The 17470-nt window shown below is 39.8% G+C and overlaps 1 protein-coding gene across 1 annotated transcript in view; it reads right to left on the minus strand.

The window, feature by feature from the left end:
* Positions 1 to 841: 841 nt before the first annotated feature.
* The window catches only part of LOC109439791 (uncharacterized), a 33608-nt gene continuing 16979 nt past the window's right edge, over positions 842 to 17470 (minus strand). The window contains exons 5-8 of the mRNA XM_088788966.1: positions 13901 to 14115; positions 12456 to 12684; positions 2404 to 2449; positions 842 to 1066 (exon numbers count right to left, since the gene is read on the minus strand). Of these exons, the coding sequence (XP_088645092.1) occupies positions 948 to 1066; positions 2404 to 2449; positions 12456 to 12684; positions 13901 to 14115 (609 nt within the window). The 3' untranslated portion in view covers positions 842 to 947. The remainder of the gene's footprint in view (positions 1067 to 2403; positions 2450 to 12455; positions 12685 to 13900; positions 14116 to 17470) is intronic.

Below are 17470 nucleotides of genomic sequence, written 5' to 3' on the forward strand. Positions count from 1 at the left end.
AAAGAGTCAAGGTCATGAAAGTCACTGAAAGACTAGGGAACTGTTCCAGACTCTAGGGCATGAAGAGACATGACAATTAAATACAATCTATGGATCTGAACATGATCTTTGTGCTATAAAAAGAATATGAGGATTAAAGGATAGAATGCAGTAGTGTTAATTTCCTGATTGTGAAGGCGCTAGGACAGGTCAGTGGAATGTACCATCTTGTAGGAAATAAATAAATCAGGGATGATGGCATAATGTCAGCAATTTGCTATCAAATGAATCAGGCAAAAAAAGTTCTTTGTGTTAAAACTTGGAACTTTTCCCTAATTTTAAACTGCTTCCAATAAATAAATACACTCAATAAATAAAAAAGGTGAAAATCCTTAGACAAATCTTATTGCTCTATGAGGACAGAATCTATGAATCAGTGTTTAAAATTATATCCAAGTGTTATGGCACTATAACCATTTTAATACATCCAAACATTGCTCATAGCAATAGCAGCAGATATCAAAATGATGCCTGCCTAAAGCTTTACTTTCATATATGGTGATAAAAACTGAAAAATACAAAAAAAGGCTATCAGTTAACACCATCGAAGTATTAATGACAACTTTGTTGTTTCGGTGTTATTAAACACTGGTATTTGGATAGTTTGAGTACGTAAAATGCAATACTTCTTGTTTTCATTTCATTGCAAAGTTAGTTAGATGCCAAGAAAATAGTTTAAAATACTATTAGGTTTGTGCTAACGTAATTGCGATTTAAAGGTTTACAAACAACTGAAAACCCCTCAATTAATTTTGCACCTATACACATATGATAAGAAATAAATTTTCCTATACACATGTGATACAAAAGTATTTTCCTTTAATAAGGATTTCGCATGTCATATGCTTTGGGATGCAATTAAAATGTTATTTAAACAGCCCAGTAAATACACTTGTATGACTTATATTTTAGATCATATACTTTTCTTTCAAAATTTGGACATATTCTTGTTTTGCCTTCTTAAGTTGATCATCAATAGATAATGGAGGAAATGTTCGATTGTATTTAGATTCAAATTCAGCAGCATCTGGAAAGAAAAAGAAAGAATTATGTTCTTTAAAATACAACTAAGTATAAGCGTTAAGAAGAATGAAAAACCTATATATGAGGCAACAGTGCACAATAGGAGATCATATTTAATATAATTTGCCCACGGCTGCACACTGACTTAACTGCTATTGTTAAGTATCAGAGCTTCTGGTTGTGTCGTTCTTCATCCCTTTATTGACAAGGTCGTACGACAAGCACTGAAGTTACAAGGTGAAGAAGACACGGTCCACCCCTGACCCATCATCTACTATAAACTGAAGGAACAGATGAACAGGCGATTTCCATGCAGAGTCCCCTATACCACACAAATGCACAACAGGACGCGAGTGGGGCACACGGAAGGGACACCCCAGTATTGATTGTCTGTTCTCTGGTGGAGGTCATACGGAAGTTGATGCCTGAAGGACAAGGACAGAGGAGGCCAGCTAGAGGGAAGAAGCAGATGCAAACTAGAGTGGGGGAGAACACTTACGGAATGAGAAGTGGTCTAGTTTAGGTAGATGCTAGAGCAAAGGCGCAAACAAACGAGGCTTGGTAGCAAGACACAAGGCTGAAATATTTGGTGAGAACTAAATTGATGTGGGTGTTTTCATTCCATGCAAAGGAATTCGGAGTTTCTCCTGAGGGTACATGGCAAACTAATGACACAGTCAACGACTGCAGATTTAAATGTCACCCATCAGGTGACAGCTACAGTGTTTCCCCCAAAATAAGACTAACCGGAAATTGAGCCCTAATGCGTCTTTTGGAGCTATAATTAATGTAAGACCTGGTCTTATTTTCGGGGAAATATGGTAGCTTGGCCCTCCCAGGAGGTACCGTATTTCCCCGAAAATAAGACCGGGACTCATATTAATTTTAACTCCAAAAGACACATTGGGGCTTATTTTCCGGTTAGGTCTTGTGTTTGGGGAAATGCCATATATGAACTGTAATTGCCTAAATATCACTAGATAAGTCTGGGTATTGGGCCTCATATCACTGGCAAAAACATAAGAAGTTGATGACGCCCAGTTTTCAATGTGCAGGTGGACAGTTCCATAGGGATGGCAGAAGAAAGGAAGGGGACAGACCAAAAACAGAAAGAGATACATAGACTCTTGAGATATTTAAAAAGATATACAATGTCATAAATACTGATACGACCTTGTCTCACTATAAATGTTTATGCTTTCACCTTTTTTATTTGCTATGAAGAAAATATGTAATGTAGTATCTATTATCAGAACATGGAAAGGGATGCCATTTACTATTTACATTTTATTCCAGAAATCAATGATATCTAACTTGAATTAATACATTTTGGCAACATACCTTTCTGTCGACCTCTAGCTAGTTCTTTCTCGAACTTCTGCCACAACTGAAATAAATCAAATCTTATTATAGCATTTAAGGTAAACAAGAGACTTTATTGTAGAAATGACATATATGTTATGAAATGTGCCCTATAAATAATACCTTTAGAGACTAGATTTAACGTACAGATTATATAAATCCAAAAAATTAATAAAATGAGTAAAACAAATTACTGCCTGTTTTGATTTTACATAATAGAGACCATCTATATGAGATGCTGTTTAGATTAATCTGACCAACAGTGCAATTGATATTGGTCTACCGAAAATACATAATTTCAAAGGGTGACGTTTGATTTGATTGGTACAAAGAAGTTTAAACAGGTCAAGTCATATTTTACAGTGAATGCAGTACTTTGCAATTCTTAGAAAAATTGTCCTTTATAAATGTTTCTTGTTTTTTGTTTTTACTTTAATGGACTTTTCCTCAAAATGAGCTTTCCGTTCTTGCACTTCTAGAAAAGTAATCTTAAGGTGTATTCTAGGCTATTCATTTTTCAGCATAGAACCTTAAAGACATAAAATGATGAAAGTGGTACTGTGATGTCATGTGAAAAGTCTACTGACAGAAACAATAACCAAAATGATTTTGCCATCTATGACTGAAACATTACTGTATTCATATGGACAGAAAGATTTCCGAAATGCTGCTTGAATAAAGTATGACCGAGAGCCAGTTTTCAAATTTACTTTCTTATTCATGACTTTGTAGTGTTAGAAACAAAAAATAATATATGAAACAAAAAATAATATATAATTCTTTAAATGTAACTTTGTTCCTTAGAAATCAGGCCCAATTTGCAAAACACTCAAGTAGCCCTAGTTATAGTCTATTTAATAATGAAATGCGTGGGAATATTTCACATTACAAGTGTCCCACTCTAGAGTGTTCTTACTTAAACCTTTCTTCTGAAAGCTATCCTCTAACTAAGTGTCCAAAGGAGTGCTTAAAATAATATCCAGAACCTAATAGATACTGTGGTGACAGCAATGTGACACCCAATCCCTGTACAAATTAGGGGTGAAGACAAATTTGTTGGCCATCATGTTGCCCAATATTTGCATAACACTTTTTTTGTGAATGGCTTGATAGACAGGACTTATAACATGAATAATGTGACAACAACATCACTAGACAGGCCGTGTAAAATCAATAACTAAATACCCTATGAAGGGAGAGGACTTTCATGAAACAGTTTTAAGTTACTGTTAATCAACAATATAAAATGTAAATCACATTTTTACATGACTTGAATTCAGGAACTACCAATGTCAAAAGACACTTTAGAGCTGATGGTCCAGCTATGTCTTATTTTCGGGGAAACACGGCATGTTTATTTCTAGGCGAGGCATGTGTTCAGATGGTGGAAGTAGCTTGAAGTCCAACATTAATAAGGAGAACACATCTGCAGTCTCATTTATACTTTTCCATTCATCAAATATATAGAAAGGTGAGAAAACTATACACAAAAGAATGTGTCAGCAAACTTTAATCCAAAGGATTTTAGCTAGAAGGATTTTCTCACAACTGGCAGTTCTCACTACACTACGTCTTGGAGAAAGCTCAGGTTCCATGGGGACACCCACGGATTAGCACAGCTTAGGAGCCTGCATCCCTCCTTAGCCAGGTAGTGCTACGGTCTCTGCTTTGCTTTGTTTTGTTTTAATTGGGGACTATCAAGGAACAGTTTGCTTTTCCAGGATGTCAAGCCATTTTTTTTCAATCTAGTTGTGGATGGTGCATCTCACTGGCCAATGTGGGACTCGAACCGGTTACCTTGATGTTATGAGCACCTCGCTCCAACCACTGAGCCAACCAGCTGCCCACCAGCAGCCCAATTCCAAGCTCAAGCCGTTGCTTCTCACGGGTCTATGTGGGAATCGAACTGGCAACCTTGGCGTTATGAGCACCGTGCTCCAACCACTGAGCCAACCGGCTGCCCACCATTGTTCACCTACAAGCTCAAGCCGTTGTTTTCAATCTAGCGGTGGAGGGCGCAGTTCACTGGCTCATGTGGGAATCGAACCGGCAACCTTTTTGTTAAGAGCTTGCACTGTAACCAACTGAGGCATCTGGCCGCCCTTGGTCTCTGTTGTTACATACCGTGTTTCCCTGAAAATAAGACCTAACTGGACAATCAGCTCTAATGCATTTTGGAACAAAAACAAATTAAGACCTGGTCTAATTTTACTATAAGACAGCGTATGACATGATATATGATATGATATGACATGACATGACATGACGTGGTATGACATGACATGACATGACATGACATGATACAATATAATACCAGATCCTATATTAATTTTTGTTCCAAAAGACATATTAGAGCTGATTGTCCGGCTAGGTCTTATTTTTGGGGAAACACAGTAATAGAGTTTTAAACAAAAAAAAAAATTTCTCAAAGAACAGTACTATTCTTTGAGGAAAATAATATTTTTCAAATATGAAAGTCACTGATTTAGTGAAAGTCCCTAATTTTACATAAGAGGCAACCAAGGCTCACAGAGATTATAGGTCACCTGAGGTCACCAAACCAATGAGCTGCGGGCCAGGAATGGGATAAGCCTTCCTATTGAGGCTAGAGTGCTATGCCAGCTGCTACCTCGTATTAAGGAAAATTCCATCGATTTCTAAGCACAACTCAAAGAAAATGAATACGTAATACTTTGTCATGTAGCTCAATAATGTTAAGGCATGAGAAACAAAACAGTAGCTTTCTAACTCAAGTATAAGCTTTAAAGTCAGGAATAAAAATAAAGACACAGATTAATATCACAACTTCTACTAACAGAAGTCAACACACTCAGTTTATAAAGCATAAACACTTCTAAACACAGAACACGGAACTTAAAAGGGAAAATCATGAGTTAAAGAAAGGAAACTCAAGTTGAGGAAATTCTTCCTTAAAATGACTTTTCTTTTCCTCAGAATCAAACTTGGCTGACCAATATAAACCAACACAGGTATTATTCATGTTGGGGTTAACTATAGCGAAATTGAAAACACAAAACAGATTTCTCTTCACCATCTAGTGCACTTCTGTCCAATCTCACATCATCACAACCATATCATAAGTCTTTCCAGGGTTCTGTAGTGAGTTGGGACACTGATCTCTGGATCCTGACAGAGTTGGTGCTTTTTCATCTCTTATTCAGCCTTGCATGATTGGGCAACCCAGCGCCTCACAAGGGAACAGCGTTGGCCTTGGAATGAGGACATTGACTTTAACAAAAACGGTTTTTCAATTTATGAGGAAATACTGAAAACTAAACACCTCTTTCCTACCAAAAAATAATTAAAGGAAAAATGTCCACAAGCATATTCTCTTGCATTGCTTATGCCTTTACACTCTTTCATCTTCTGATTTCTGTGGTGAAACTACTGAGAACATTTTAATTGTGCATCACGCTTAACAATTTACAGAAGCATTGGACATTCACTTTCTTTTGGTACCCAGTCCTTCCTCCAGGTTCACCACTCTGAAGGACGTGGACTCCATTTAGCCGAAGGGCTGTCCGAAAGCCCTTGGCTTTGCTCTCCTATGATGTTTTAAGGGGAAGCTGAATGAAAACACAGGTTGGAGCCCCGTTTAGCACAGGCCTGTGCTATTTTTCTCTGCGTTAAGAAGGCCACAAAACACCATCAAAACCACAAACCACCATGCATTGATTGAAAGGAATATTCTTTGGAATGATGTAAACATCATGTCAAGAGAGACAACCCCTTTCTATCTCCACCGATATCTACAACTCATCGGGCATCTATCGCCCAAGAAAGGTTCTTCTGCTCAACACACTACAATTCCTTAAAAGACCACACATCTGTATAAGGGAAGGAGGGTGCACTGGATGTGAAAGGGAGGCAGGATGGAGGCAAGGACAGGGACAGGCCCACAGCCGCAGTTCCAGGTGGACAAGGCTGAGCCTGAAGCCCCCGCAAAGGCAGTAGCGTTGGAGGGGATGGGGTGCAGCTCCCACATCACAGCCCAGGGGAGGCTAAGCGGGGCAGCAGCAGCATCCCCCCACCTCCCCAAGAATCCCCACCCCTCTCCAGATGCAGCAGTGCTGGCACCACCAGGGACCAGTAGCAGCAGCAGAAACAATTCTCCATTCTCAAGACCACACACAGTGCTACCAGGATACACAGGGAACCAGGTAGAAGCTCAGCGGGCTCAAGAACAGGCTCCCCTCAAGCACCCACTTCCCCCACCTGAGTGGTGGTGGTGACCAGAGACCCTGGAGATCTGGATACAGTTGCGACACCCACCTCCCTGGTCACCCAGGCCTGGACTCCCACACCCACAGCTAAGCCCCCCACCCCTGGACCTCCCATACTCAAGGAGCACCTGTGGGAGAAAGCAGAAACTACACTATTGTACCATCTACTGAAAACAAAAGAAAGACCTCTAATTATATACCTGTTTAATTGTTCAAATCAAAATGTACCTACATAAGAAAGTGTTCACTACTTCAAATGTGCCTGTAGAGGAACAAGGCATTCAGCAGCATGAACAAGCAAGGTGACACGGTAACACTGAGAGACGATGACACTTCTCCAGAAACCAAGTCAAAGTCACGGAAGACTGTGATCTACATGACCGAGATTTCAAAACAGCAGTCATGCTCTCTGCTCGTCACACAGAACAGCTAAGAGACTTGTAGGAAGGTTACTTGAAGGTTGGCAAACTGGGCGAGCAGGGGAAGTGGGAAGGGAGACTGGGCCCGCATCCATGGCTGTGGAGGTGCTGGTGGTGCCAGAACAGAACAGAGACCACAAGAGCCAGGAGGTGGGCCTTTCCCTGTGTCCCACAGCTGATCTCCGCTGCCCAGAGAGCAGCATATCCAGCATTTGATGCAGTAACCTCAGCTGAGACCTCCAGCTGGGCCCTAGGTCAGACAAAGGAAGGAAACACCATACCTGGGCCCCTCCCCTGACTCTCCCAATCCTACCCCTGCCCTTCCAGAGACTCAAAGTGGCCCCTGAACTGAGGAGTAGTGTCAGATTACAGAGGAGCCCTAGTGCTCAGAATCTGGGAGGACCAGGTTTGCAGCTGCTGTGACCCAGGGAAGAAGCTGGGAAGAGTGTGACACTGCTGGGCGGGGAGAGAGAAGACTCCTCCATCCCCAGCCGCCACCTTTTCTGACCTGCCTAGGGCAGGGCAATTACAACTGCAGAGACATCCCCAGGGGTCAGCAGTAGGCAACAGTGGCAGCTCTGGGCATTCAGCAGCTCAGAAACCTCCCACCCTCCACACACACACACACACACACACACACACACACACTCACACACACGGAAGAAGTGCCCTAAGACTCAGGAGACCTGGACACAGGGCTGGCTGTGTTACTCTCAGTGTGCATATGTGCAGGCAAGAACAGAAACTGCACTGACTTTGTAGAAACTACCATCCAGCCCCCATAGCCCCACTCATCCAGGACTGCAGTCCCAGGGTCACTCTGGGCACCAGGTGACCGGCTCCGCCTGAACAATACGTAGAGGACTCTCTGGTACAGCAGAGGACGGCCTGGAGATTACTTGGTGGGCTTAAGCCAAGACTGGCGCTGCTTTTTTTGTTTTGTTTTGTTTTCGTATCTTTGATATTTTTGCCTGTGTTGAGTGTGGGTTATTGGTTGTTTTTACACGTGAGTGTATTTGGTTTTTTCTTTGTTGTTGTTGTTGTGCTTGGTGATGTGCTTTGTTCTGAAATTGCCCTACACCAGGGCCCAGTCCAAGAGTCACAATATTCAACATACCCAGACTCCAACTCCAGACCAAACCAGAGTATTATCGGGTTTGACCTACAAGTGACACACCCAGAGGGAATTCTCTGGCTCAAGAGCCCATAGGGGCCAAGCCTCATTTGAATGGTCAACCCTCACGCAGCAGATCATCCACCGTGGGCAGAGCCAAGTCTCACAACTAGTCAGCCTAGGATCAATCCCACCTACTGACAAGCCAAAAGCAATTAAAGTTCAACTTTAACAAGACAATATACACAACACAAGGGTCAACTTTGGAGCACACGCATAGGAGAATATGGAAGTGGTGCAAGTCAAATATAAAGGACACGCACTACATAAGACAACCAAGCAAAACCAAGAACCCGAGGGGATCTACCTAACACATTGAAGCAAACACAGAGAGTCAGCAGGAATGGGGACACAAAGAGACATGTCCCAAATAAAAGAACAGAAGAAATCTCCAGAATTGGAACAAAATGAAATAGAGGAAACCAACCTATTAGAGACAGAGTTCAGAACACTGATGACAAGAATGTTTAAAGAGCTTAGTGATGACACAAAGAAGGATAGAGAAATCATAATGAACAACCAGTTAGAACTAAAGAACACAATAACTGAAATAAAGAACACACTTGAAGGAATTACCAGCGGGTTAGATGAGGCAGAGAATCGAATCAGCGATTTAGAAGACAAGTTAGCAGAGGTCACCCAAGCAGAACAAAAATAAATCCATGCCTATATGGTCATTTAATCTATGACAATGGAATCAAGAATTTACGGTGGGGTAAAGACAGTCTAATCAATAAATGTTGCTTGGAAACCTGGACAAACACATGCAAAAAAATGAAGCTGGACCAGCTCCTTATACCATATACAAGAATAAATTCAAAATGGGTTAAAGAGTTAAATGTAAGATCTGAAACCATAAGAAAATATAGGAAGAAAATATAGGAAGAAACTTATGTATATATGTATATATTGCTCGGAGTAAGATTTTCACTGATATATCCCCTTGGGCAAGGGAAGAAAGAGAAAAAATAAACATGTGGGATTACATCAAACTAAGAAGTTTTTTCACAGCAAAGGAAACCATCATTAAAACACAAAAGGATCCTACTGAATGGGAGAAGCTATTTGCCAATGATATATCCAAACTTTATTAAAAAACTCACTCAACTCAACTCCAAAAAACCAAACAACCCAATTAAAAAATAGGCAGAGGACATGAGGAGACATTTTTCTAAAGAGGACATACAGACATGAAAAAATGCTCAACCTCACTAATCATTAGAGAAATACAAATAAAAACCACAATAAGATATCACCTCACCCCAGTCAAAATGGCTAGCATCAATAAATCAACAAACAACAAGTGCTGGCGAGGATGTGGAGAAAAGGGAACCCTTGTGCACTGTTGGTGGGAATGCAGATTGCTGCAGCCACTATGGAAAACAGTATGGAGGTATCTCAAAAATCTGAAAACGGAACTACCTAATGATCCAGCAATCCCACTCCTAGGTATCTATCCGGAGAAATCCAAATCTCCAACTCAAAAATCTTTATGCACTCCTATGTTTATTGCAGCACTATTTACAATAGCCAAGACATGGAAACAACCGAAATGCCCATCAGTAGATGACTGGATTAAGAAACTGTGGTACATTTATACAATGGAGTATTACGAGCCATAAAGAAGAAGGAAATCTTACCATTTGCAACAATATGGATGGAACTAGAGAACATTATGCTAAGTGAAATAAGTCAGACAGAGGAAGATAAATACCTTATGATCTCACTTATATATGGAATCTAAAGAAAAGAATACATGAGTGAACTAATCAGAAACAGTCTCAGAGACATAGAGGAAAAACTGAAGGTTGCTAGATGGGAGGGGGGGTGGGGATGAGGGGGAAGGTGAGGGGATTAGAAAGCACAATCAGTAACCACAAGATTGCCACAGGGATACGAAAGTCAATTTGGTGAACGTAATCAATAATGTAAAGATTTTGAAGGGTATGCGATGGACACTTGTCTCATTAGGGAGACCACCTCAGGGATGATGTAGATGCCTGACCACTGCACTGTACACCTGAAGCTGAAGCTGAACAATAAGGAATGTTAATGTTAACTACAGTTGTTTATACACACACACACATATACATGTATGTATATATATATATGGTTACAAGAAGTGGAGCACAGCATTAGGGATAGAGGTAGTGGAAATATAATGGCTGTGTGCGATGTCAGAGGGGTCGTTGATGAGGGGAGAGGGTCATCATTATGTGAGGGATACAAATCATAAATGTTTAACTATTACATTGTTTTGTACACCTGAAACTAATAATAAAAAAAGCTGAAAAATAAATAAATAAAACTCATTAACTGAAAAAACAAAACAGAAAACACCCAGAACTAGTTTCTGCACAGTAAAACAAAAAGTAGCATTTCTCGATGACTTTCAGGCATGTATATAACACCTGTCAATCAGCAATCTGGCCCTCAGCTTAAAATAACCCAGTTCAATACAGTCTATTCATGGCTGAAGAGAAACAGGGCTGAGCGATTTTCAACTGTAGCCCCAGCAAGAAGCTGAGTATATTATATACTATATTATGTAAAATACTATTTGTCAATAGTCAAAAGACATACAGTAGTTACTTCTAGGGCCAAAGATCAGCACGAACCAGGAAAAACTTGTTCACCTGAAACTAACGACATACATTATACTTCACTTAATTTTTCAAAGACAAAGGAGGTAACAGACTCTCTGCCACATATTATATACTCCCCCATGAAAGAATTATTATTTCATTATCCTTTTTATGCCTACTGCTGCCTAGAGAATAAAATTCAAACTCACTTAAAGCCCTCCTCAATTTGACCTCTACTAACCGTTTAAACTAATTTTCTATATTGTATGCTGCATGTAAATCAGACCAATTGTTCCGAGCAGATGATTTGTTGCTTTCCTTCCTGTATTCTCCATGTTGCTTAAATGTAATAAACATTTTGGAGGGTAAAACAAAACAAAACAAAGAAACAGCAGTCATGAAGAATCTCACAGATATAACAACACTCACAAGGCAGTTCAATGAGTTCAGGAGTAAAATTAATGACCAGAAGGAGTACTTTATCAAAGAGATGGACACTATGAAAAAGAGCCAAACAGAAATCCTGCTGGTCAAGAACTCAAGAATGAGTATTTTTAATAACCACGTCACACGAAGAAAACAAGTTGTGATTAAAGATTCCCTAGCATTGCCATCCTACTCATCAATTACTCAAATGCTGTCAAGACATATAGACATAAGTGAACTTCACTTTAAAAATTCAAATATTTGCTTAATGTCCCTATTTAGAATATGTACAATTGCGAAGCATCTCATTTTAAAACACTGCAATAGATAATGCTATGAATAAAATAAAAATTAAGGATATACTGTCTTGTTAGAAGATAACTTTAAACATAAAAACAGAGATGAATCTTTTCCAGTATTACAAGTTTGCCGAATTGATAAAAAGAATCATATCCGTTTCATTTAATAATAAACATCCATTTGTGGTTAAGTGTTTGGACGTCCATCATTCACTTACGCTTAGGGGAGGAAACACTGGGATGCACAAAACTTTAAAATTGTTATGAATCATCTCCAACTAAAACCAATTAAGAAGTAAGCCAAAGCATCTCAAAGCATACCATTGGTTATTAGGCAATGATATTTAACACCTAAAATAAAATTTAAAGGCAAATTTTCAAGAATTTTAAATGCATCACTTTAATTAATTACATTTATTAAAAAATAATAAATCATTCTTAACACAGGAGAGATCTAGGGATTTAAAAAAAGATTGTAAAATTTCTGTCTCCTGTGTATGTATATTAACACACATAATTATGACTTTTACCTCGTGTACATTAGTCAATGAAACAACTCAAAATTTCACCAAAGACAAAGAAAGAAAGAAACAACAACTCACAGACACAAACAACACTTAGTGGGTGAGGGGAAAGAGAGAGAGGTAGAAGAGGGAAAAGGGGGTCAAATCTACGGCGATGCAAGGAGAACTGACGGGGGGGGGTGAACACATAGTGAAATATACAGAAGATGTATTATGGAAATGTACACTTGAAACCTATATGATTTCACTAACCAATATCACCCCAATGAATATATAAGACAAAACAAAACAAGAATTCTATCAAAGAAATACAAAAGAAAGAAATCTGAAACCCAAGGGAAAGAAGCTAATATAACTAACCTCGGTACAGTAAGCCTCCAGGCTATCATCATTTGTAGCCTGTGCGGTTGACTTCGGAATCACCAAGTTTTCTCTTGGAGCAGGATTTCCACTGCGGAGTAGCTTAGTATTCAAACTTCCAACGCAAGGTGGCTCCAGGACTGGCCTCCTCAGAGCAGTGCTGAGAAACTGGTTCCGCTGTTCCTTTGCGAGGAGATTGGTTCTGGCCTCTGCCGGCCTTTCATCAGCACTGTGAAGATTGTAAAACACAAAGCTTTGAATTTTATTTTTCCTGAATGACTTGCATTTTTTTCAATTTGCCGTAATAAATAGTAAAAGGCATTTCCCATTAAACAGCATTTTAACACTGAAAATGTGTCGGGGCACACCTACCATGCACAAGTATAGGTTTAAAATTATTCTAAACAAACACACATATTTCTATGGGGATGCCAGACTAAGAAGAAATTCAAAGCAGGGAGGGAGAGAAAGGGCTCTCAGAGATGTGACGGCTTCACAGGTAATACTTGCTGCCTTCTGCAATGGCTGAACTCGTAGTATGATTCTGGAGCACTGCACTGAGACATACTTAGTAAACCAGGTTAGAGATTTTTAAAAATCCCACAAAGATATTTTCAAGCATTTGCTGTCACCGCCCTTGGAAAATACTCTCATTACCCTGGAGAAATTAGTAACCATTTGGCACTGAGGCATCATTTAGAGCAACAGCCTCTAGTGGGGAACAAGACAGCCTGGTTGGTTATCAAAACAATTAAAACAGCTCCAGAGGCTTTAGCTTATAACATTGTCACCAAGGCTTTGAAGGCGGGACCTGCCCTTTCTGTCTTCCACACAGCCCCTCAGGCAGGCAGACCACCTTATTATTTTTAGCCACCTTGTCAATTATGCTGACTTTTACACCTCCGTTAATCTTTCCCTATTTAACATGTATACCTTTGTGTAGAGTTGAAAGACTAGAAAAAAATAGTTTTTCTCAAAACCACCTGTAGTGGTAATAACACAGATCACAATCAAGAAAGTGCATTTACCAAGAGCCAGATGTGCAGAGTACTTAACCATTTGGGTTTAGTGTTATCTTCCCCCAAATAGTTAAACTCGTTAGAAACGATTTAGGGGAATTCTGACAAGAAATTTTATAATAATAGCACTGTCTAATTTATAGTGTTTCCAAAACACTTTGCTTAAAGACTAGTAGATCAGGCTGACTTTATGAAAGCATTGAGTGGGAAAAACACAGTCATGTGAAACCAAAAATGGGGGAGAGAAGCAAATGTCCTGGACTAACATTGTAAAGGTTAAGTTCATTTACTAGCATCATTTCCCCAAATTCTACTATTTACTTCGCTTTCACTTCCTTCTAATCGCATGAACCTGGCTGGATCAAAATTATACGTTAGAGGCAAATTAATGAGCTTAACTGATCTTCTCTATGTGTTTTGACTTACTTGGTTAGTTTATTTACCAGTGATATTCTACGTTTTCGTTCTTCCAGGTAGGCCTGCTTATATTTTTCCAATTCTACTGCACAAGAATCTTGAGAAGTTTTCACTTTGGAGAGTTCAGACTCCAGACCTTTACTTCCGAGTTCCATTTGACTTCTGATAGAAATATTGTTATACTCATTTAACGGGTCCAAATTTTCTGGAGCAGCTGCTTGTGCCTAAAGCCAATCAACAGGATACACTTTAAAAATAATTATAGAACATTTTTACTTGAATACATTGAAAGTAAAGTCACTTTCCTTTCAATGATTTGGAAAGTAACTTTAAATGTGAAAAAAAAAAAAAAAAGCTGACGTTTAATGTATTTATCATCCATATCAATGGAATTAAATCTGAAATATGAAAATAGAGTTGACTCCTTCTTCTATTGTACTCATGTCATCTGATTATTCAAATAATACAATCAATTTCAAATTTTAAAAATCAAACAATATAATTTAATAATCCAAGAGTATGGTGCAATTTTTAAATCACCTTTTTTCTTAACTTCCTAATAGTCTTGTTTCATATCAACTGCTCTTAAAAATAAAATGATTCTCTAGTAAGAATGATTCTCAAAGATCATTTTAGTGATAATAATGATGGACACTGAAATATCTAAAGGGAGAAACAAATGCCACCTTCCTTCCACAAATCTCAAAAACAAAACAACAACAACAAAAAACCCCGAAAACAACAGCAGCAGCAGCTATTAAGGGAAGTAGGCGAATCACATACAATGTATATATTCAAAATGTAGTTTGCAGTGAAATGAATTAAGGCACATTAAAGATCAATAAGTGAATCTGTAAAAATAGATCGACTTCTTCCAATTTTTTTTACGACATCCTGTCTTGCTTGTTCTTCAAAATTTCCCGTTTATACCGTTCTACTTCACTCTTTTGTACTGTATTCATGGCCATATGACATATGAGGTTTAATAATTCTCAACTCCTTATTTTTATTCTGTAATTTTTCACATTTCTTTTGTATTCCTTTCATAGATAATAACTCCTGTTGAAGAGATTGATGTTTTCCAAGCAGATGTAGACATTCTGAAGACACAGTTTCCAGTTTGGCTGTGACATCATCAATCTCCATGAATAAGATAATATAGTTTGGTTATGAAGGAAGTTGACTGAGAACAGTCCTGCCCAAAAGCAGTATCAACTCTGAACTAAATTTAGTTGCCATAAATGTCATCTGTACTGTAGTAGAGTCTCAGAATGTGGAGCCTTGAATGACTCAGAATCAAGAACAAAGATAAAATCATCAGGAGTCTCAAAAATACACTCCTTACTGTCATCGCGTTTGCCACACAACATCTGCACTTGATTTTATACTGCTTCATGTCTTTACTGCACAAAATGACCAGCAGTCACCTCTTAGAAGTCTCTTGATTCCCTCACTTAACACCCCATAATTTTTAAAGAAGGTTTAGGGATATCATGTTGCGTTATTTAGGTCTCAGTCAATAAATGCCTTCCCAAATAAGACTTCGAAAATAAGCCTGTAATTAATGCATCTGATAAGAATAAATTATAATGCCATCAGCCTTTTACTGAACAACCAATATTTTATGGTAATTTGAATAGCATTCCAAGAAGAAATGATTTCCAGATTTCAAATATCTGTTTCCTGAATATAGCCTCTCCCACATGTCCACTTGTCAAATCACGCTAAAATGAAGAAATGGCTTGTGGGTGAAGATCTAATACAGAGTGCTTCCAGGAAGACATGGTCTAGGGACGAAGACAAGACTGTAAAAGAGTCTTGTTCCACTTTGCCAAGTGGAAGCCTGTCACTTGGAAAGAGTAAGGTGCGGCCTCCAATTCCTGTAAGGATCTTAAGAGTATAAGAATATTAAAGGCCTGGTCCTACAACAGTTACAGGAAACCCAAGGTGAAAAGCTCACCTCAAAACGCTTTGTGAGGGTGGCTTCTCAAAACGCACGAACACCCATAAAACTCACACGCAGTTCAAAGTTTTAAAGAGAATCCTAGTAGCAAAAAACGAGCTTGCTAGCTTTGCCTAATGAAAACCAAGACAGCACAAAATAAGGGGAGGCCTGTGGATCTTACACATTTTGAGGGGAGGAGTCAGGCTAAGAGCTGCACGCACAGGTCATTTTTCATGAAAAGTACAGAACAGAGAGGTCAGAGGGTAGAGCACAGGGGCATGGAGAAGCCTTCCCGTGGTCAGGAGTAAGTCCTAATCAAAGAATGGGCAGCACGCATCAGGCGGTGTTTCAGAATCACTGCGGACCAGCACGCCTCCCGATTTCCATTTCTGCGTGGGAAACTTTAGCAGTTCTGCAGAATGTTGGGTGTGTGGCTGGTAGCGAACTCATCTCTTTGCTTCTTCTAAGGTCTTCGTATTGAAAGGAATTGTCTTCGATGGGCTTACTCCAGAAACCACGATCCAGGCATCTCATCATCATTGGCACCAGTCTAAGATGGTACAATGTTGGACTTGAGCCTGAGCCTGACGCCGTAACAATTGTGACTTGTGAGGGTATTGTGTAGGGATGAGTGTATTTTCCATGTGGGAGGAAGATATAAAATAGTGGCCCGTGGGTAGATTAAGCAGGTTTTTAAATGTATCCCTAAGTTTTGAAATATTCATGCCATAAAAACAGAATACTGTTCAGTGACTTGCTCCTACTAAACAGAGTATGTTGAAAGAGATTCCGTGTGAATTCCAAGGCTGGTTCAGAAAAAGCAACACAGCTGCTGCTGGCTGTGTCTCTGAGGACGTTACCCTTGGAGCCCAGCCCCCATGTTGTGAGGAGGCTCGGGCCACAATGCGAGCCTGGGTGTTCCAGCGGAGGTGTTTGGGCCCCAGTGAAAGTTCCCACCGACAGTGGGCGTCAACAACCGCACATGCTGGTGAACAAACTTTCAAACGATTCCAGCCACCAGCGTCCAGCTGCCCCAACTGAAGGTGAGGGGAACAGAGACAGACACACTTTTCCTAAAAGCAGTACTTTTTGTCCGCTTGTAAGAATTTATAAGTAATTTTGTGCTGAGACAAGTAAACAGCTAACAGGAGTGGGCTTTTGAGCTGGCAGGATGGGTCAGGCAAAGATGAACAGGAGCAAACTTGAAGCTGCAGGAACGAGCTTAAACATTAACTGCCTGTTCTGAGCCCCCTGGCTAGCACGGCACCTGCAAGCTGACAAGCACCTTACATCCATCACGGGTGGGAGAAGAACAGTTCTCAGTCACAAGAGCAACCCCATGGAAGCTGACATCCATCAACGGTGGGAACGGGGCAGTTCCCAGGAGAAGACAATTGTAACGGGAGCCCCTCTGAAGCTGACAAGCACCCTACACCCGACATGGAAAAATATAAAACCCCAGCACTTCTCATCTGTGCATCTGTCTCCATCAGACTCTACCCTGGCAAAACCCCTTTGGTCAGTATTTCCCTTACCCCCTGTCTCCACAGTTCTCTCTGTCACACTGCCTTGGTAAAATTCCTCTTGCCAGTTCCAGCAGAAAACTCTCTGCCTGACTTTCAATACATCCTTTC

This window comes from Rhinolophus sinicus, chromosome 12 (genome assembly GCF_057876585.1).
Source record: "Rhinolophus sinicus isolate RSI-liver-muscle chromosome 12, RSI-T2T, whole genome shotgun sequence".
NCBI classification, from domain to species: Eukaryota; Metazoa; Chordata; class Mammalia; order Chiroptera; family Rhinolophidae; genus Rhinolophus; species Rhinolophus sinicus.